Source organism: Gossypium arboreum, chromosome 13 (genome assembly GCF_025698485.1).
Source record: "Gossypium arboreum isolate Shixiya-1 chromosome 13, ASM2569848v2, whole genome shotgun sequence".
In the NCBI taxonomy this organism is placed as follows: Eukaryota; Viridiplantae; Streptophyta; class Magnoliopsida; order Malvales; family Malvaceae; genus Gossypium; species Gossypium arboreum.
The window spans coordinates 126231099-126253437 of NC_069082.1; the positions used below are offsets into that span (position 1 = coordinate 126231099).

Below are 22339 nucleotides of genomic sequence, written 5' to 3' on the forward strand. Positions count from 1 at the left end.
CAAAAAAAAAACCGGAGTACCTGAACATGTCTCGATTCGTTTCTAACGTGTGATTTGGACCTCGAGGGTCCATTATAGGGACTTTATAATTAAATCAAGATATGTATGTCATTTATTTTGAATTAATTGTAAATTGTTCGATAGGTCCGGTAATGCACCGTAACCCTGTTCCGGAGATGGTTTGGGGTCAAAAAGTGTTACAATCTTTGTCGTAATCTTAGTTAAATTAGAAAATTAGTTTAGTTTAAAAACATCATTTAATTCTTAGGCTAGATACTAAAAAGATAGTAATTACTAGTACTTTTAGTCCTCGTGGATACTATATTTTCGGTCTCACCATAACTATACTACTGTTCGATAGGTACGCTTGCCTTAAGTCGAATTTTTAGTTAGTTTAACGACCATCAAGTTTTTGGCATCTTTTCCGGGGATTAAGATATTAGGAACGCTTAATTTTTATTACTTTAGCCATTTTTTATTTTTATTGTAATTTAATTTTATTTTTGATTAAATTATTAAATTTTCTTTTATTTACTTCTGGCAGGTTCTTATAGTTTATGACTAGAAGAAACCCGTCAGGGCCCTTACTTTTTGGGAGTGAGATCGAAAGCACAACCTGCAGAAACCGAAGAGAGATAAGGTGAAGCCTACGATACATAGAAGAAGAGCAAGAAGACGATATTCAATCCACAACCTAGGAGATGGCTGATGATCAAAATAATTCGTTACTTCTTGTGGTTGCTGCAAACCCAGTAAATCAGGATCCTGCTCTTCGTACTATGTATGATTATGCTAAACCTACATTAACAGGAACTGAATCGAGTATAATTAATCCTGCTCTCGCTGCAAATAATTTTGAACTGAAACCTAACACAATTCAGATGATATAATAGTTTGTTCAGTTTGATGGTTTGCAGGACAAGGATCCAAACACTCATTTAGCAAACTTCCTAGAATTTTGCTCCACTTTTAAGATCAATGTAGCACCCCAAACCCGGCCTAGAAGTTATGGCCGGATCCGGCATGCCACATCAAAAACGTAAAAAAAAAAATTCATTCTAAGTCCAGAAAATCGTACTTGATGTTCAAAAGATTAATTCATTAAGGGTTAAGGTGAATGGAAGCTGTGCACCAGGTAGGAAACCGGAAAAGAGGTGGTGAGTCCATCGGACTGCTTAAGTACCAAGCTCCCTTCGGATCCAATCCTAGACATGCATACCGCCATTGCCACACCTTAACGTCATGGATATTTCTAGGAAACCGATTTGATTAAGTCATTTTAGGAAAAGTGATTAATTTTGGAAAATACTTTCATTCGGAAGCTTTGCTTGTTGTCGTGTTATTTTGAAATCAACTGTTGTTTTTGAAAACGCGTCCTAAAGCTATCCAATTTCAACAGTTAAAATAAGTAATACCTATCTTAGTAATACATATTAAAACCATCAAAAATAATTAAGCGGTCTTATTACATTTAAAAACCCAAAACTTCAAACGTAAATAAAAAGATGTCCAGTTCACCAGAAGAAAATCAAACTTTCAGAATGAGTGGCCACTCCGAATTCCCTCACAGCTCCAAGCCCACTATGGTTGGGGATTTCCTGCGTGGATGAAAATAAAAGGGGTGAGTTTGGGGAAACTCAGTGTGTAAGGAAAACCCATTCAAAGCCCAAGTCAGCCCAAGCCTATTGAGCCTAAGCCCATTCAGGTAACAGTGGTACTGGGTCAGAGCCCTTTTCAGATTACAATAAACTAGGCCTTAGCCCCTTATTCAGATAACAGTATGGCCCATAGGCCCATTTCAAAATACATGCAACATCAATAACATATGCAAGCCCATTTGGGGAGACTACTCAACCCACCAACCACTACACTCCACCCGCACCAGCCATACACTCCATGTAGGAATAACTCAACCCACCCATTTAACACTCCACATTGCTTGTACCTTGCCGCTCGATTATCAGAAGAATTGAGGCAAAGCCTCCAAGACGTGGACAAGCCACTTTCAGTACTTCCTCGTCAATATCCCATCCCATGCATCGATAATAACAACATGGCATGCAAGAAATAACAACAATCAAACATGCATTTAAGTCAATTTAACCTAGGGGTATTTGGTAATTTATCTACTAGGGGTAAAACTGTAAATTCTCCACTTTTAAAGGTATTTTAGTAATTTATCTATTTTAGGGTTTTTCATGTATATTCCTACCTTTCACGTACTAACAGAATCACTACCGAGGGTTCTTACCAAATTGGGCCCGTTGGCCCATTATTCCAATTTTGGCCCATTAAGCCCAAAAATATCGAGGGCACAGAAATCATGCACTTTGCAGTCCACATTTTGCAGCTTACCAAAAACATTAATCGATTTACCTCACGAGCATTCGTACACTCGCAAATCTACAAAATACCGGTTTTCGGCATTTCGACTTTTCGACTTTTGCCGATCCAGACTAAGAAAGAGGGTGTTAGTTACACACATTTGCGACGATATGTCGATTGAGATCCACACACGAACCGCCTACAATTGGATTACTAACACGTTAATCTAACTATTCAAATACAAACTACGTATTAACCCCTTACAATATTCGGCCAACCACACCTACAGATCATAGTAAGCTTATAAGAAATCAATAAGCAACTCATTAACAAATTTTTGTCAATATTTACTACATAATCATAATTTCACTGCAAGCTGTCTTCCTGAGCAACAGTCACTAAATTATTTATAACTGGAGCTACGAAACTCCAAATCAAGTACCGTTAATTTTCCTTGAAAATAGACTCATATATCTTCTATCCATAAAATTTTCAGAATTTTTGGTTTAGCCGATCAATACCAGATTTTTCTCAAAGTTTCCCATGTTTCACTGTTTGACTAATCTGACCACCCTTCATTACGAATCAAATTTATCATTGTACAGAATTCAAAATATGTTCTTGTTTATTTCATTAGAAACTAGACTCAATAAGCTTTAATTAAATAATTTATTCAGCTTCTAATTTATCTCCCACAATTTATGGTGATTTTCCAAAGTCACGTTACTGCTGCTGTCCCAAGCAGATTTATTACCAAATCACTCTTTCATACACCTATCTTGCATGCATGTTATTTAAACATGTATATCACCAATCAATCATCACATATCTATGATTTTACTTAAGCATAATCTCCATTTCATCATTTTAAAGCACCACATGTTAGCCGATTTTTCCTTTAGCATCTAAGGCACATGCATGCTCATTTGTTTGGCTCAACTTCACATATCTTCCATTTTTCATCAAAAGAACATGAAACAACAACCATTTCCTTCATTTTAATTCATGACTAAATGCTCACAACACAACTAAAAATCAAAATATACTTCAAGAGTTAAGGTAGAATCAAGAAGAACTCATGAACCTCAAAATAGAAGCAAGGTACCAAGAACTTACCTTCAATTTTCCTCCTCCTAATGACCGAATACTCAAGAGCTTTCTCCTCTCCTTTCTCTTCTCTAACTTTCAGCTATGATGAACAAAGATGGACAAAGCTTTGTTCTTTTCACCCCTTTTTCTTTTAATAAAACTTCATATTTCATCCATTTAATTCTTTAATACAAAAGACATGAAATTCTTATCATGAAACATTTACCTAACCCATTATCATGAAACATTTACCTAACCCATTATCATGGAACATTTACCTAACCTATTATCATGGAATATTTACCTAACCTTTTATCAATTTGTATCAATTTGTACCATAAATTATGGATATCAAATGTACATTTTGTCTACAACAACATGATGGCTGGCCACTTCATGTAAAATGGGAGGTTTGTCATGCAAATCCTCCTATTTTGCACTCCTATTTATTTGGCCACTTCAATTTAATCTATAGCATTTTCAAACATTTTCACATAGGTCATATTTCATAATTTCACCCCCTTTTTCTTATGGAACAAAAATTAACTAAAATTGTTGGGTTCTATCTTAAGTTTGGGCTTTCTAGAGGCCCACTAACATAATTAAACCTATGCCAACATTCACAGGATTCCCGAAAATTGGGGCGTTACAATCAATGGCGTTTTTGACAATGCCATTCGCCTTCGGTTGTTTCCATTCTCACTGAGGAACAAAGCTAAACAGTGGTTAAACTCGTTACTACGATGGTCAATCACAACTTGGGAATAAATGACCGAAAAATTTTTACTGAAATATTTTCCATCGGCTAAAACGGCTAAACTAAGGAATGATATTTCTTCTTTTGTGCTGATGGATTTAGAAATACTTTATGATGCATGGGAGAGATACAAGGATCTATTGAAAAGGTGCCCTCACCATGGGTTACCCCTTTGGCTACAAGTTCAAACTTTCCACAACGGTTTGAATCCCTCAACTAGACAGATGATTGACGCAGCTGCTGGTGGGACTATTAATAATAAGACACCTAAAGAAGCTTATGAGTTTATAGAAGAGATGTCAATGAATAATTATCAGTGGCAAGTCATGAGGACAAAGCCAACAAAAGCAACTGGCATTTTTAACGTCGATTCGTTTACTATGCTCTCTAACCAGGTAGAACTTTTGAATAGAAAAATTGATGGTTTACTTGGCTCTTCATAGGTTCATCCAGTAATGTAGTGCGATGCAAGTGGAGGTGGAACAAGCAATTTAGACTATCCGTCCTACAGCCCTAACATGGAGAATAAGCAAATGAACTATATGGGTAATAATCCTCGACCCCAAAATAATCCTTATAGTAACACTTACAATGCAGGTTGAAGGAACCACCTAAATTTTTCATGGGGAGGCCAAGGAAATCAAAGACCACCACTCCCGCCAGGCTTCCAACAATAACCGTACCAGTCAGAGAAAAAGCCGAACCTTAAGGAGATGATGATAAAATTTATCTTAGTAGCAGAAACTCGTTTTCAGAATACCGAAACCGCACTTAAAAATCAGCAAGCATCAATTCAAGGACTCGAGAATCAAATAGGACAGTTAGCTAAGATGATTTTAGAGAGACTACCAAGGAGCTTACCTAGCAATACCGAACCCAACCCAAAAGAACATGTGAAAGCAGTTACATTAAGGAGTGGGAAGGTGCTAGCTGAATCTGAAAAGAAGCTGCAACCAGAAAGGTGAGAAGGAAGAACCCGAAAACAATCAAAAACCTGTGTTGAGGGAATATAAACCACCAATCTCATACCCAGCAAAGTTGAAAAAAAAACCTCATGGATGCACAATTCGGTAAATTTCTCAAACTTTTTAAACAATTACATATTAATTTACCTTTTTTTAAAGCTATATCACAGATGCCTACATGCAAAAAAATTTTGAAGGAGCTTTTAACAAATAAGAGGAAATTTGAAGAGTTTTCCACGGTAGAACTAAACGAGAAATGTTCAGCAATACTCCAAAATAAACTGCCAACCAAACTAAAAGATCTAGAAAGTTTTACTATTTCCTGTTTAATTGGTAGTTTAAATGTTGAAAAGGCACTAGCTGATTTAGGCGCTAGCATTAATTTAATGCCCTATAAAATGTTCAAGCAACTTGGTCTTGGGGAACCAAAACCCACTAGGATGAGTATCCAACTAGCTGATAGATCTGTTAAATATCCTAAGGGAATTATTAAGGATGTACTTGTTAAAGTAGATAAATTTATATTCCCTGTTGATTTTGTTATGTTTGGCATAGATGACGCTGTTGAGGTGCCTTTAATTTTAAGTCGTCCATTTTTAGCCACTGCTAGGGCTGTTATTGATGTGGGTGATGGTAAACTTGTGTTTCGAGTATGTGACGAAGAGATTATTTTCAAAATTTATGATGCTAGGAGATTTTCTAGGGAACAGGTTTACTCATATTATTTTATTAACTCTATTGATCATGCTACTTAAGACTCTTTGTAGGAAATCATACATAAGGACACGTTGGGACTGTGTCTTGTCCAAGGAGAGGAGGTAAATGATGATGATTCTGATATAGGTAAGATAAAAGTGGAATTAAATTCCGATGAACCTTCATTGAGACAGAAGAACTACGAGGGTATTGTGGTAAACAATGAAGTAAAATTAAAACCCTCTGTTAAAGAACCGCCTAAATTGGAATTAAAGCAATTACCAGATCACTTGGAATACGCGTTTCTTGGAGATATTTCCACATTACCAGTAATTATTGCTTCAGATTTATAGCCAACCGAAAAGGACGAGTTACTCAAAGTTTTAAAGGAGCATAAAAGAGCCATATCTTGGAAGATTTCTGGCATAAGAGGGATTAACCCTTCTTTTTGCGCACATAAAATCCTAATGGAAGATGAATTCAAACCTTGTATGCAAGCACAAAGACGGTTGAATCCTAACATGAAAGAAGTTGTAAAAACTGAGGTAATTAAACTTCTAGATGCTGGAATTATTTATCCTATCTCTGACAGTTCTTGGGTAAGTCTTGTGCAGGTTGTTCCTAAGAAATGAGGCATGGCTGTCGTGGCCAATGAGAAGTCATAGGATAGAGAGTCTGCATTAACTATAGGAAATTAAGCGATGCCATAAGAAAAGATCACATTCCCCTACCATTCATTGATCAGATGTTGGAAAGATTATTTGGACATATGTATTATTGCTTCCTAGATGGACTCTCCAGTTATTTCCAAATCCCAATAGCTCCTGAGGATCAAGAGAAAACGACATTCATATGTCCATACGGTACGTTTGCTTATCGACGAATGCCTTTTGGACTATGTAATGCTTCTGCTACTTTTTAGCGATGCATGTTGGCTATTTTTTATGAACTCGTGAAAGACATTATGGAGGTATTCATGGATGAATTCTCGGTATTTGATAACTCTTTCCATCTCTGCCTTAAAAATTTAAAACGAGTTCTAACTAGATGTGAGAAAACTAATCTTGTACTGAATTGGGAAAAATGTCACTTCATGGTTTGTGAAGGGATTGTGTTAGGCCATAAAATTTCTAGCAAGGGAATCGAGGTTGATAAAGCAAAGGTTGAAACTACTGAGAAATTACCCCCTCCTACTACAGTTAAGGCTATTCGTATTTTTTTAGGACATGCTAGATTTTATAGACGATTTATTAAAGACTTTTCTAAAATAGCTAAGCCTTTAACGAATTTGCTAGAAAAAGATGTACCCTTCAATTTCAGTCAAGATTGTTTAGACGCGTTCAATACTCTTAAGGATAAATTAATTAATGCTCCAATTGTTGTTGCACCTGATTGGAATTTACCTTTTGAACTAATGTGTAATGCGAGTGATTTTGCAGTAGGAGCAGTTCTTGGACAGCGGAAAGACAAGCACTTTCAACCGATTTACTATGCTAGCAAACCATTGACAGCTACACAAGAAAATTATACGATGACTGAGAAAGAATTATTGGCTGTGGTTTTTGCATTTGATAAATTTAGACCCTATTTAATATTATCAAAAGTTGTCATTTATACTGACCATTCAGCTCTTCGATACCTCATTACTAAAACAGATGCAAAACCTCGACTAATAAGATGGATTTATTGTTGTAGAAATTCGATTTAGAAATTCAAGATAAGAAAGGAGTAGAAAATCTTGCAGCAGATCATCTATCCAGATTAGAGAACCCACATCTCAGTGAATTGAACTAACAGGAAATAAATGACTCATTCCCTGAAGAATAACTTTTTGCTATCTCTGACTCTGAGGAACCTTGGTTTGCAGACATTGCGAATTATTTAGCCGCTAACATTATACCAAAAGGGTTGACACATCAGCAAAAGAAGCGATTCTTTACTGATGTGAAAAGCTATTTTTGGGAAAACCTTTTCTTTTTCGTATATGTGCAGATCAAGTAATTCGAAGATGCGTTACAAAGACAGAAGCGATCAAAATTTTAGAGTATTGCCACTCAGGACCAACTGGGAGACATTACAGTAGAACTAAGACCGCACATAAAGCACTCGAATTAGGTTTTTATTGGCCTACACTATTCAAAGACGCCAACAGGTATGTTGCTACTTGCGATAAATGCCAACAAACAGGTAATATCTCTAAACGTAACGAAATGCCCTAAACGTACATGCTCTCATGTGAAATATTTGATATATGGGGTATTGATTTCATGGGTCCATTCCCTAGCTCATTTGGAAATAAATACATATTAGTAGCCGTTGATTTTATGTCTAAATGGGTGGAAGCCCAAGCCTTACCTACTAATAATGCTAGAGTAGTGGTAAAGTTCCTTAAGAAACTTTTCTCTCGATTTGGAACACCTAGAGTAATAATCAGTGATAGGGGCACTCATTTCTATAATATTCAATTTGATAAAACCATTAAGAAATATGGAGTTCACCACAAAATCACTACCCCTTATCATCCTCAAACTAGTGGACAAGTCGAAGTCGCTAATCGAGAACTTAAACGCATGCTAGAAAAGACTGTAGAGTCAAATAGGAAAGACTAGGCAAAGAAAATAGAGGATGCTTTATGGGCCTATAGAACCGCTTTTAAGACACCCATAGGAACATCCCCTTACAGACTTGTTTATGGGAAGAGTTGTCATTTACCGTTTGAATTAGAATATAAAGCATTCTGGGCTATAAAATTTCTAAACTTTGATCCTAAACTCGCAGGTGAAAGGAGATTGATGTAGCTGAATGAGTTAGATGAATGGCGAGCTAATGCCTAAGAGAATTCACGAATATACAAGGAATCAACAAAGCGCCGCCATGATACTCGTTTAAAGCAAAACAAACAATTTGAAGTTGGAGATCTTGTCTTGTTATATAACTCAAGGCTCAAATTATTCCCTGGGAAGCTTAAATCACGATGGTCAGGTCCTTTCGTCATCCAAAACATTTTTCCATATGGCACAGTAGAGGTAAGTCACCCAACTCAAGGCACTTTCAAGGTAAATAGACATCGACTTAAACTTTATATCGGTGAGGATTTCAAAGACAAATGAGAGGAGCTTTGGCTCCGTGAACCTGAATAAACTTACCTACCAGGTAAAGTTGAGCTTAGACTCTAAATAAGCGCTTCTCGGGAGGCAACCCAAGTACTAACCCCACTAAATAACTTAGTTTGTTTTTGTCCCCTTTACTTTATTCCTAACTGTATTTCAGCATACACGGCCTAGCACACGGGCATGCTTTCGACCGTGAGATCCCCAATGGCAGGAGACACGAGCGTGGTCATAGCCTTGCTAAAATAGGACACATATTTTTCAAGACTGGATGACATACGGGCTGCGATAGATAGTCACAGCCTTGCGACTCGGCAGTGCGCATCACACGACTAAATGACACGGGCATGTCCTAGACCGTGGTAAAACTGCACCTTAATTTCCACAAAAATTCAACAGAGATGCTACCTAGAATAAAACACCACAGTGGTGCGAGGCAGCTATGGGAGACATACGGCGTGCACCACGGGCATGCTGGAGGCCGTGGGAGAACTTCCCAAAAAAATTGAAACGATAAACAAAGTCAGAGTAGAACACAGATGTAAGCCACGGCCATGCTTAAGGGTCGTGCACAATCCTGATTAATTGCCACGGGCATGTTGTATTGGCCACGAGCATGAGAGAAACGAAGGGAGCACCACATGGCCATGCGATGTGGCTGTGTGGGTCATACGGCCTAGGGACACGGGCGTGTCCTCAGGCCGTGTGCAAAACTAACTTGAAAAATCAAACCATAACATAAACCAGGTCTACGGGTATGGGAGAAGCGAACGATAGTGTACAGGGCCGTGCGACGCGGTCATGAGCACCACATGGCCTGGGGACACGGGCGTGTCGAAAGGCCCGTGTGTTAGCCTAACTACGATTTCACGAAAAACACGGGCTAGGGATACACTACAAGGGCATATGCCACAGCCATGTGGCCCAACACGGGGCTTACACGACTGTGGCCTCCATTTTAAACCCAACCCCTAACCCTAATTTCCCCATTCCCTATTTAAACTCTTATTTTTTACTATTCACCTTCTTCCCCTCTCTCCTATTTCTCTCACCCTTCGTCCACCACAAACCGCCTCCAGCCACCTCCCCTTCTACACGCACTCCTCCTCTGCCAACCAGCCCACATCACGTGCACCCAAGCCCCGTCAAGCACCACTATCGTTCATCAGACGTTTGCCCCTCTTTTCACCTTATTATTTTCATTTCTTTTCCTTTCTTTATGCTATTTCTGGATTTAGTCTTGTTTAATTTGTTTCCACTACTAACGATTTGCCCACATAATTAGTATTATCAATAGTTCTTTATCATGTTTTAATATCTTTGCTTATTTAGTTATCGTCTTTATAATACGCTAATGCTTATTAGTTTAGGACAATTCTTAGTCATTTTTTAATATATTTTTGGTATTATCCACTATAACTTGATTTCTCTTTTAGAATTGGCCTTGTTTAGCTTTAATACTATTTTCATCTTTTATTCAACAATAACCATTTGGCCCTTTGATTCATATGCAATATCACCACTTGATTTTAGCATGCTTGAACTTTTGTCTTTATTATCTTACGAGCAAGTTATTATTATTTTGGAATACTCAGATTTTGCTTGCAGATATGGGGATTGTTATTAATACCTTAGTCTTTTGTTTGCAGACATCATGACGTACCCAAAAGGCAAGAAATTCACAGTTCCCACATCAAAAAAATAAAAAGGAGCGACATCTTCCTCAGGTCCCACCACCGAGGTACAGCACCCATTCCTTCAATTTTCACCAAGGCTCCAAGAAGAACTATTTCAGATTCTACGTGCTTGACCCTTATGTTTGGGGCACTGCGTTGATTGGACCGCACTAGAGAAGGTCTACCTAGCCAATTTGGTATGGGCCCTCCTCGCCACAACTCCGTGGGACCAATTATTTGATATCATGGAGCCGACATATTTGGAATTCACCTTGGAACTTGGCTCGAATTTCCAGTTACAGACAGTGATGGTAGAACACGATGACCTAGGAACTGTTTAATTTCGCCTTGGGACTCGTACCACAGTTGAGTGTCCTCGAGTTTGGAGCTGCCTTGGGACTCTATACCGATGAGTTTATAGAGACCGACCATTTCCTCCACCTCCACCGCCGCATATATCATTCACCTGCATCGTGTTGGGTCGACCTTCATCCTGCTACAGGCATTTATGATCCTAGTCGTTCAAAGGCATCGGCTCTACCTCTAGCTCTGCGCTATCTGCACACCATTTTGGCATACACATTAACGGGGAGGCGAGAGAGCACTGGCGTCGTCAACACTCACGACACATATTTCCTTTAGAGCATGAGCCATGGGGATACTTTTGATCTCGCATACTTTGTTGCGCTTGCCTTCCGCCACCAGACAGAACGACACTGAAAGGGAGTCATCAGTATCCGCCACCAGTGGCACAGTCTTTATCGCTTACTCTCATTGGCCAGATGTCCCCACAGGGCATCCAAAGTATGCTCCATATGCGAATGATTGAGCGTCGTCGTGGGTTCGACCCTCCTCAGTACCTACCTGCACGAGCTGCCAATAGGATGACGCCGAGGATATTCCTGATGATATCCCTGCATTTCAGGAGGGCCCACTATCACAGCCACCACCGAGCCACCGACCAGTTCATGCGGCTGCTTCAATATCTGAACACCTTCATTGCTTTGAGCAGTATTGCACTCAGTGATTCGACAGCATCGAGGAGACGCTACAACAAACCTGCCAACATTTTCACATATCGCCTCCAGCACCACCACCACACGATCCAGCTGTCGGCGAGGACTATTAAGTCCATCTAATTTTTAAAATTACTTTTCTTTTTATTTTATTTTTATTTTGGCATTTCTTTTGCACTTTCATTATCAATTACTTACAAGACTTATCTAGTTATTTCATTATTACTAACCCTAATAACCATATACATTTAAATCCCTTAAATTTTATCGATGGTATCGCAGTTTCAAAAGGTCCTCGTTGATACGATATTTCCGGTCTCACCATAACTATACTACTATTCGATAGGTGCACTTGCCTTAAGTCAAATTTTTAACTAGTTTAACGACCATCAAGCACCCTAAAAATTGGTGACCAATTAGGTAGTTTACCCATCTTTGATTTCAAGTTCTCGCCTTCCAATACAGTACTAGCAAAGGAAGCACAACAAGGTTTTCAAAATCATATTGGTGGTTCAATTAATTAGATCACTAGTTTTTATTTTACCAGCTCGATTGGTTTATCCAGTTCAATTGGAGAAATTTCAAAAACCATAAAAATATAAAAACCATATAAAAAAATCGATTAAGCAAGTTTAACCATGAGTTTAAACCAATTATTTTAGTTTGGTTCAACCGTCGGTTCAGCCAATTGAGTTTGTACTGATTCGTGAGTCAACCGATCCAATCCCTTATTATGGACCAACACCTCTATTTTAAAGAAATTGAGGTGTTTAAAGGTCAAGCTAGGACGACAATGACCTCATTTTAAAAAAAATTTAAAGCCTCTCACCTAGATTAAATAGTTTGATTTACTATTTAAAAATAATAAAATATTAAAAATATTTTTATATCAAATTTTATTTAAAATTTAAAATTATTTAATTTAAATATGGGTCTATTTGAAGATAAAATTTATTACCCAACCTGTCTCAAGTCAGGCCGAGCCTAACAAGCCAAACGGACTTGTATTTTTAAATATATATTTCTTTTACATCAATATATATTGTTTATTTTATTATATAATATATATATATATATATATAAAGCATGAGTTTAGAGAATTTTTTATCTATCCGAAATATGTATTATATTACTTAATTTCCATTTAAATCATTATTACAATATTAAGGTTATATTTTTAAAATTTTATCAAAATATTTTGTCATAATAAGATTATTATTATGAAAAAAATTTATTAACCATATATATTTATATTATTAATGTTAAGCTATCATTTTTAGTTTTGGTTTATAAAAAAGCTACTTATATCTATAGCCCCTTCCCACTCTTAAATCAAATAAAAAGACAAATTTAAGTATGTTCAGATCCAAGACTTCTTTGTTGTCGCAATAGCAACGATGTCAATTAAGCTAAACCTCAATCGGTAAATTTTTTTATTTTATATATTATAAAGATAGTGTTTATTATTAAGTTTATTGTAATTCTCAATAAATTAATTTACATAATTTTATAGTAATTAAAACTAATATTTCTCAAATCTTGACTTAAATGGAGCAGTGATTAAAGTTCGTATTAAACACATATTTGGCACAAATTCAAATCGTGTCATTTTCATCTCCTATCTCTAATGTTGTATTAAAAAAAACTAATATCTCTCATTATTAAATACTTATTATTTTCACAAACCAAAGTATTTTGGCTAAAACTTATTCACCATTTAAAAATAAATAAATATGTTCTTCCTTCTTAGGCTTTTTTTTTTTACATAATCATCTTAGTCATTTAATTCACTATCATAATGTTTAACCTTATTCAATGAGCAGATTTTGGAATACGACAAATTAAATGAACCACCATCTTATTGAATCCATACACAAAAATTACACAAAACAATAGAGTTAGTAACCTACATTTATATATTTACTTTAAGATGTCAAATTTCTTAATTTACTTTTAAGATTGAAAATGTTATGGTTCTTGATATTTTTCGGTCCTAGGCCGAATAATAAATTGAAGTTTTAAGTTCTTTAAAAGTTGGTAAAAAAATTTTATGAATCCCTTAAAAACTGGAAAAAAAAATTTAACCCTTTCAGCCTTGGGTCCTAGGCGGCCGTACTTAGACAAACCCCAGGGCCGGGCCTCGAAAAGATATGACCAATGCTTGGGATTTGGTTTTCATGGATTATTACTGATGTTTCTATTGGTTTTTAAGTCTTAGAGAGAATTACGACAATAATGGAAAGTGAGAAAGGATTGTATGAACAAGGGATATTATTCATTTTCAATAGTTTAATGCCACATCAGCAATTTTATCCTAAATTTTAGAATTTTTATTTGGATTTGATTTATTTTAGGATGAAAATGTTGATGGAGTATTAGCCTATTAAAAAAGGGATATAGATGACATAGGTTCATGTTTCATATAATCCTTTCTTAAATGAAAAGTTATGATGTTCCAAATTTTGGTGGTTTTTTTATTGCAAGGGGGAAATTCTTTTTCCCATACTTATACTTTGCTGGTGATGCTTTTAGCAATTTATTTGCTTAATAATATGTTAAAGGTTTTTGTTTTTGGTTTCAAAGGCTGTAACTTTTTAGGGTATTCTCCTTTATGCCGTCTTGCACTTTTATTAATAAAATTTTCTTTAATGAGGAAAAAAAAAACTACAACATGGTAATACATTACAAGAATGGAAATCTCAAATATAGGACTCCAGTTATTATTTGTAACATGGAAAAGAAAACTACAACATGGTAATACATTACAAGAATGGAAATCTCAGATATAGGACTCCATCTATTATTTGTAACATTAATTTAATACTAAAATTGGGCTTTTACTTGTCGATATCGGTATGCATTTAATTGAAAACCAGTGGTGATACAGAAGCATAGGCGTGGAGCAGTTCGCCGCTGTCGATGTGCTTTGCTGGGTCAGAAATGGCATAAAGGAAGAAGTCCATGAAATCGAATTCCTTGAAAAGCTGAGGATGTTGGTCATCTATAAGTTCTTTGGGTGCCTTGATTATAGTACCCTCATTTGGAATGACAAAGGCTGCTATAGAATATCGATTTTTTTCTCCGCTCATCATCACTCTGTGATTCACTGGTTTCAATCTCCCATTACTCCATGCCTTCAATTTTGAAAATCAACATCAATCAATATTTTCTGATAATTATTCACTTTTAACATCAATAATCTAATCTCATTATATTTTTTTATCATGAGAAAAGTAAAAAGGTTATTCAAAATTTTGAACTCGAGATTTTATGCCAACATCAGTAAGTAATTTAAGGTAATTATTCACATTAAAAATTTGATCTAATATATATATATATATATATATATATATATATTGAGAAGCTAAAAGAAGGGTTGTCCAATGTTTGAATCTAAAACTTAATCGAACTTGAAACTCAAAGATATTACCCCAAGGGACAAGGCCTACCCCCACCCCCAAACAAGAAAAAAAAGAAGATAAAATTTCACTTAACTTGATTTTGACTCTTATATTGTTTCTTCTGTTCACATAGAACATTTATGTTAAGTTTTAAATAAATTTAAAGGCGAACATTAATCAAATATAAAAAAAATACCTTGAGAGGATCTCCAACAATAAAAACAAAAGAAGAAGGAGATAAATTAGTTAACTTGATCCATTGACCGTCATTGACCTCAATTTCCAGCCCTGATTTGTCCTCACAGATGAGTGTGCTAACTGGTTTATCAGTATGAGGAAAGAATCCTCTCTCATACTCCCCAGGCGGAGGGGCCAGGTATTTCATCATCCGCACCAACGTTTTGTAGTTCATTTTCAATGAATCCTCCCGTAATCCGTAACTATCAGTTAACATTAACCAAATTAACTTGTTCAACTCCTCCATTTGCGTCGCTAGGGTATGTATAGTGTCACTGAAAACAAAGTCAATAATTCCAACTCATTTGAATCAAAATTGATCTGAAACCAACACAACCTGCAAAATTAGAAAGGTAAAAGAATTTTTCTTACGAAAAGCGTGGGTGACCATTAGGCCACATAAGTTGAGCAAAGCTTTTAACAGAGTCATAGTTGGAGGCATCTGCGACTCCGAAGCCTTCATACAACACAGAAACCTGCTCGCTTGGTCCAACCCAACCATGGCAAGGCAAGGGACTAGTGTTCTTCTGTTTCCTCTCCACTGGGACCTCAACTAGTTCTTTCAGCAATTCAAATGCATCCTCTCGGATTTTTGTTGATATCTTTTTGTACACCACATCGAAACAACCGAAAGTCTCACAAGCCTCTCGAACCCTCTTGCACAAACGGTTCCAACCTTCGGTTCCTCGCTTCAAATCCGATGAACGGAACTCAATGGTTGGGAACTCAATTTCAGCATCAACAGCCATGTTCTTAACTTTCTTTTCTGCTCTAAGGAAATGTTTTCTTAAACTAAATCAGCTTGTAAGCTAAATTGGTTTCCCTTTGTGTAGGGATTTATGTCTATTTATAGTGGTTTTTTTTTTTTTCTCGAAGGTGGCGGGGCGTAGTGAAACACTTCATTTAACTTCCCAATTTTTTAATTCGCTTATCCAAGCAAATCCCAGGATGCGCCACCAGTCAAAAAGACTGTATATGCTACTTACTATAAGACGAGTTTGAATTTTAATTTCATCAATTAAAAAATATTTATCTAATATTTTTAATCTATGTTTTGATTTTTTTTTTCGCATCTTAATTTTCTTATTGTTAGATACTATACTAAACACATGAATACATTGATAGAGAAGAAGATGAATTTACAGAGTAATTTGATTATTATTCCTTATCTGTTTGAATCAATACATTGATGATGTTTAAATACTCATATGAGAGTAACTGCTCGTAACCAACTACATATCATACTAATTAACAGAGTGATAATAGACTAACAATCTTAACAATCTTTATACTAATATTCTCTCTTAACAGTCACCCAACTTCTCAATGGGTAAGACCTGAAATAAACTTCGAAATCAAGCAAAAGTAGAGACAGATAATGGTTTAGTGAAAATATCTGCAACCTGGTCGTAGGCTGGCACTTCACCGACAACGAGAGATCCATTAGCCACCTTTTCGCAGATAAAAAATAAGTCAAGTTCGACATGTTTGAATTTCGAGTGTAAGACCGAATTAGCTGCAATAGCTACTGCATTGGAATTATCACACCAAACCATAGGAGGATTGTAACACCCCTAACCTGTATCTATCGCCGAAATGGGGTTACGAGGTATTATCGGACAAGACACAAAATTTCGAACATTTACATATACACATATGTTATATTCACATAACTAAAACATAAATGTTTAAACATTAAACACATAATTTAAATCATAATACAAATATCAATGAAAACTCAAAGTCATATATAATATACTTTTAAATACATACAAAATTTATGTATTATTATCATTAAAGAAACCTAATACCTTAAAAATTTCAACATTTAATATCTCAATGATATACATGTGCTTAATAACCAAACATATCATATAACAAACTTTATTTAATAATAATAAATGCAGCATTGGCTTTTTGAAAACATAATCAATATACATTCGTATATTATACCATATCACCTTATATCATGGCATAATATTCATTATCATAAAAGATAATAGCTAGCTTTACAACATGGCCAAATATACTTCTTTTACATTGCAAATTCATGCATATTACTATATTATTATGGACCATTTTGAACATAATTACCAAATCAAAACATACTAAAATTTATATGCATAATACTAACCATTCAAACATCATCTATTCAGTCATTAATACACATACAAATGAATCATACCATTTCTATATGACTTAATAAACCAAATTTATAAATATTAATGCAAAATCAAAACATGCCGATTTCACATGTTATACATCATACCAAAATATCATATACAAGACCAATTCTTCTCTTATCTATTTGACTAGCACAATTAACTTGTACACATTCATTAATTGTCAATTAACAAACGAATCTATATAACCATTTCACATACAATACATATACTCATTATTTTACCTCTTACTAAGCCAAATTATAAAATCATACTTAACGTTTCTCATTACCGAAACATATAACCAACACATCAAACATATATACCTTGAGATTATATATATCAAACCAATTCATCATATGCCTAAAATATATATGCAAGTGCCGAATCATCAATCAAATATATTCATTACCTAAATTCAACATACACTCGTCAACCAAATTAAACCATTACTATCAAATACAAGACATAATCATTTTAACCATGAGTAACATAACAAGCATAATTCATACTTATGTATATACCATGGCCGATTCAAACAAACCACATCCAAAATCACCAACCATTTTCAAGGCATATGATACATATAAACTTAACTAAAATTTTAAATACTTACATAACATATTAGCCATTTTCGTATGGCTTAATATATATACACAACTTCAAACTTAGAAAAATATAATTTAGCCTATACATGTCATAGGTTCAAGTTCAAACTTATAAAGTACCGAAAACAGTTGATAGTGTGATAGACTTTGCTGACGATCCTTGAGCTCGTAACTAGACTCCAAAATCTATAAAACAGAGGTAAACATACACACATAGTAAGCTATCATAGCTTAGTAAGTCATAAGCAAATAAATAACTTAGTAACATTTATAATTCATTATAACAAAATCGAATCATTATATCATATTCATATACATTTTCAAACTTGCAAAAATGCATTTAACAAACATATAACTATGCATCAAATCTAATCAAATCGAATACACATATAATTAATATCATAATTATTTTTCACTTCTAAGATCACATATATACCCTTGGCCGAATATGCTCATTCATATATGAATACACATAAATCAGAATTACAACGTCACATATACTAAACATTTGGCCAATTATAGATTTTCATATACACATATACTTTCATTTGCATCATGAATACACCATTAAACCGAATGTATATTTTCACATATGCGTACATGTAGTTCACATTAACAAGTAACATTTATATCTTTAATCCAAACATCTAACTTACCATAATTTCATAACTTAGTATGAATACATACCTGAACCTTTTAACTCGATTTTTCATTCAATCTTAACTTATTATTGCCCGTTGAACCATTTGGAATTGAATAGGATACTCAGATAATCATGCATATTGTATAAACATGCATGGCTTTTAATTATTTTATGTTTTATATTATATAACATTATTAATTATTTTACATATATAACCTTTATTAATTAATATAAAACCATTATAAAATAAGGTCACAACCGTCCATATCATATTCTCATTGTCAAATTGCATTGTAAATACTTCAAACTATAAAGACACATTCAATTCGGCCCTTACACATTAAACCATCAAATTTTTATTTTACGCGATTAAGCCCTTTTATTAAATCGAGCACTCAAACGATAAAATTTTCGAATGAAATTTCCACACACATAATAAACACATAATAAACACAAAAATAATTTTTAAATATTTTTCTAACTCGGATTCGTGATCCCGAAACCACCGTTCCAAATAAAGTCTAAATCGGGCTATTACAACTCTCCCCCTTTAGATATTTTCGTCCCCGAAAATCTTACTAGTGAATAAGTTTGGATAATGTTCTTTCTTTGCATCCTCTGGCTCCAACGTTGCCTCTTCAACTCCATGTCTATGCCACAATACTTTTACTAATTCAATTTTCTTATTTCACAATTCTTTAACTTCACGAACCAGAATACGAATCGGTTCTTCCTCATATGTCATATCAGACTTAATCTCAATCTCTGATGGGTTAATCACATGTGAGGGATCATATCAATATCTATGAAGCATCGAAACATGGAATACATTATAGATATTTTCTAACTCAGGTGGCAACAACAGTCTATAAGAACGGGCCCGATACACTCTATAATCTCATACGGCCCAATAAATCTTGGACTGAATTTGCCTTTACAATCGAATCTGAGTATTTTCTTCCATAGTGAAACTTTCAAAAATAATTTGTCCCCGATCTGAAACTCTATATCTTTTCGTTTCAAGTCCATATACGATTTCTGACGATTTGACACTATTTTTAGACTTTCACGAATCACTTTCACTTTGTGTTTAGTCTCTCTAATCAAATCGACCCCATGTAACTTATTTTCACTGAGCTCAGTCCAATACAATGGTGTACGACATTTATGACCGTACAAAGCCTCATAAATGCCATTTTGATACTCGATTGAAAGCTATTATTGTACGCAAATTCAATCAGAAGTAAGTATCGTTCCCACATACCTTCAAACTCGAGAATGCAACATTTCAGCATATCCTCAAGTATTTGAATGATTCGTTCAGACTGACCATTTATTTGCGGATGGAAAGCAGTGTTGAAATGTAATTTCGTACCTAGTGCATCTTGCAGTTTCTTCCAAAACTGCAATGTAAACCTCAGATCTCTATCCGAAACAATAGAAATAGGTACTCCGTGTAATCTCACAATTTGAGAAACATACAATTCAACTAGCTTATCAAGCGAGTAATCTGTGCGAACTGGAACAAAATGAACTGATTTAGTCAATCTATCCATAGTAACCTAGATTGCATTTTCTTACTCAGTGTTAATGGCAAACCAGATACAAAATCCATCGTGACTTTGTCCCACTTCCACTCACGTATCATGATTGGTTGAAGCAATCCAGAAGGTACCTGATGCTCGACTTTTACTTGCTGACAGACTAAACATTTCAAAACAAAGTCAGAAATATCTCGTTTCATACCATGCAACCAGTAAAACTGTTTCAGATCATTATACATTTTCGTACTACCCAGGTGAACAGATAATCAACTGCTGTGAGCTTCGTTCAAAATCATCTGAATCAACTCTGGATTTCACTGAACACATATTTGATTTCTGAACCTCAAATAACCATCAGCATCAACATGAAACTCTGAATCAACATTCGAGTCACATAGCCTGCTTTGTTAACAAATCATCATCAACTTTCCAAGCATCAAAAATCTGTTAAATATGTAACGGTCTTGCTTTTAACATAGCTATAATCGAACCATCATCAGACATAGCCATATCTGCATTTATTGCACGCAAAGCAAACGGTGATTTTCGGCTTAAAGCATCAGCAACAACATTAGCCTTTCCCGGATGGTAGTCAATCACAAGCTCGTAGTCTTTTAACAGCTCTAACCATCGACGCTGTCTCAAATTCAGATCTTTTTGAGTCATCAGATATTTCAGGCTTTTGTGATCAAAATAAACATGACATTTCTCGCCGAACAGGTAGTGGCGCCACATTTTCAATGCAAACACAATAGTTGCCAATTCTAGATTGTGCATCGGATAATTCTCTTCATTCGGCTTTAACTGTCTTGAGGCATAAGCTACAACTTTGCCTTCCTGCATCAAAACACAGCCCAAACCATTCAAAGATGTATCGCTATAGATAACAAATTCTTTACCTGATTCTGGCTGAACTAACACTGGGTTTCGGTTAAAAGGACTTTCAACTAATCAAAACTTTTCTGACATTTTTCTGACCACTCAGTTAATATTTTTCTTTAATAGCTTTATCATCAGGGTTGCAATCATAGAGAAACCTTTCACGAACCGTCTATAGTAACCAGCAAGTCCCAGAAAACTTTGAACTTCAGAAACATTTCTCGGAGGTTTCCAATCAAGTATAGCCACAATTTTACTCGGATCAACTTGAATACCCAATGTTGATACAACATGTCCCAGAAAATTGACTTCACGTAACCAGAACTCATATTTATTGAATTTTGCATACAACCGTTTATCTCGCAAAGTCTGTAACACAAGTCTCAGATGTTCGGCATGCTCGGTTTTAATCATGGGAATAGATAAAAATGTCATCTATGAACACAACTACAAGCCAATCTAAGTATTGTCTAAATATTTGGTTCATCAAATCCATGAAAATAGCAAGTGCATTAGTAAGTCTGAAAGGCATAACCAGAAACTCATAGTGTCCGTACCTCGTTCGGAAAGCAATTTTCGGCACATCAGAATCTTTAACTCGTAACTGATAGTAGCTTGATCTCAAATCTATCTTTGAAAACACTGTAACCATTTTCAGTTGATCGAATAGGTCGTCAATCAGTGGCAACGGATATTTATTCTTTATAGTCACCTTATTGAGCTGTCTATAGTCGATACACATTCTCATAGTTCCGTCTTTCTTTTTCACAAATAAAACTGGTACACCCTAGGAAAAGAAACTCGATCGCGCGAACCCTTTTTCTGTCAACTCTTGCAACTAAGCTTTCAAATCTTTTAATTCAGTAGGTGTCATTCTGTACGGAGCTATCGATATCGGAGTCATCCCCAGCACTAACACAATACCAAACTCTACTTCTCGAATAGGTGGCAAACCCAACAATTCTTCAAGAAATACATTCGGATACTCGCACACAACTGGTACTGATTCGATCTTTCTTTCGGTCACTTTACTATCAAGCACATACGCAAAGTAAGCTTCACAACCCTTTATCACATACTTCTGAGCTAACATCGAAGATATCACTGCCGATAAACCATTCAGATCATTAGATTCAATCCGAATAATCTCATCATTCTGGCACCGTAAATCAATACTCTTTCTTTTGCAGTTTACGGTAGTATCATGCAAAGTCAACTAGCCCATACCCAA

General features: G+C 35.4%; 1 protein-coding gene, 2 long non-coding RNA genes and 1 other non-coding gene across 4 annotated transcripts; all 4 read right to left on the reverse strand.

The window, feature by feature from the left end:
• Window positions 1-1405: 1405 nt before the first annotated feature.
• Window positions 1406-3613, reverse strand: LOC128286519 (uncharacterized). The gene is made up of 2 exons (XR_008277104.1): window positions 3442-3613; window positions 1406-1598 (listed from the first exon to the last, which is right to left on the reverse strand). It is a non-coding gene; the product is annotated as an uncharacterized LOC128286519 (long non-coding RNA).
• A 617-nt stretch (window positions 3614-4230) lies between these two features.
• On the reverse strand, window positions 4231-4337 carry LOC128287587 (small nucleolar RNA R71). Its single transcript, XR_008278287.1, has one exon. It is a non-coding gene; the product is annotated as a small nucleolar RNA R71 (small nucleolar RNA).
• A 9922-nt stretch (window positions 4338-14259) lies between these two features.
• Window positions 14260-16122, reverse strand: LOC108469645 (probable 2-oxoglutarate-dependent dioxygenase AOP1). Its single transcript, XM_017770611.2, has 3 exons — window positions 15645-16122; window positions 15232-15547; window positions 14260-14768 (listed from the first exon to the last, which is right to left on the reverse strand). Exons 1-3 carry the CDS (start codon window positions 16019-16021, stop codon window positions 14496-14498), a joined length of 966 nt encoding a protein of 321 aa, XP_017626100.1. The 5' UTR covers window positions 16022-16122; the 3' UTR covers window positions 14260-14495.
• A 1787-nt stretch (window positions 16123-17909) lies between these two features.
• LOC128286520 (uncharacterized) lies at window positions 17910-20601 on the reverse strand. Its single transcript, XR_008277105.1, has 2 exons — window positions 19265-20601; window positions 17910-18228 (listed from the first exon to the last, which is right to left on the reverse strand). It is a non-coding gene; the product is annotated as an uncharacterized LOC128286520 (long non-coding RNA).
• Window positions 20602-22339: the final 1738 nt, after the last annotated feature.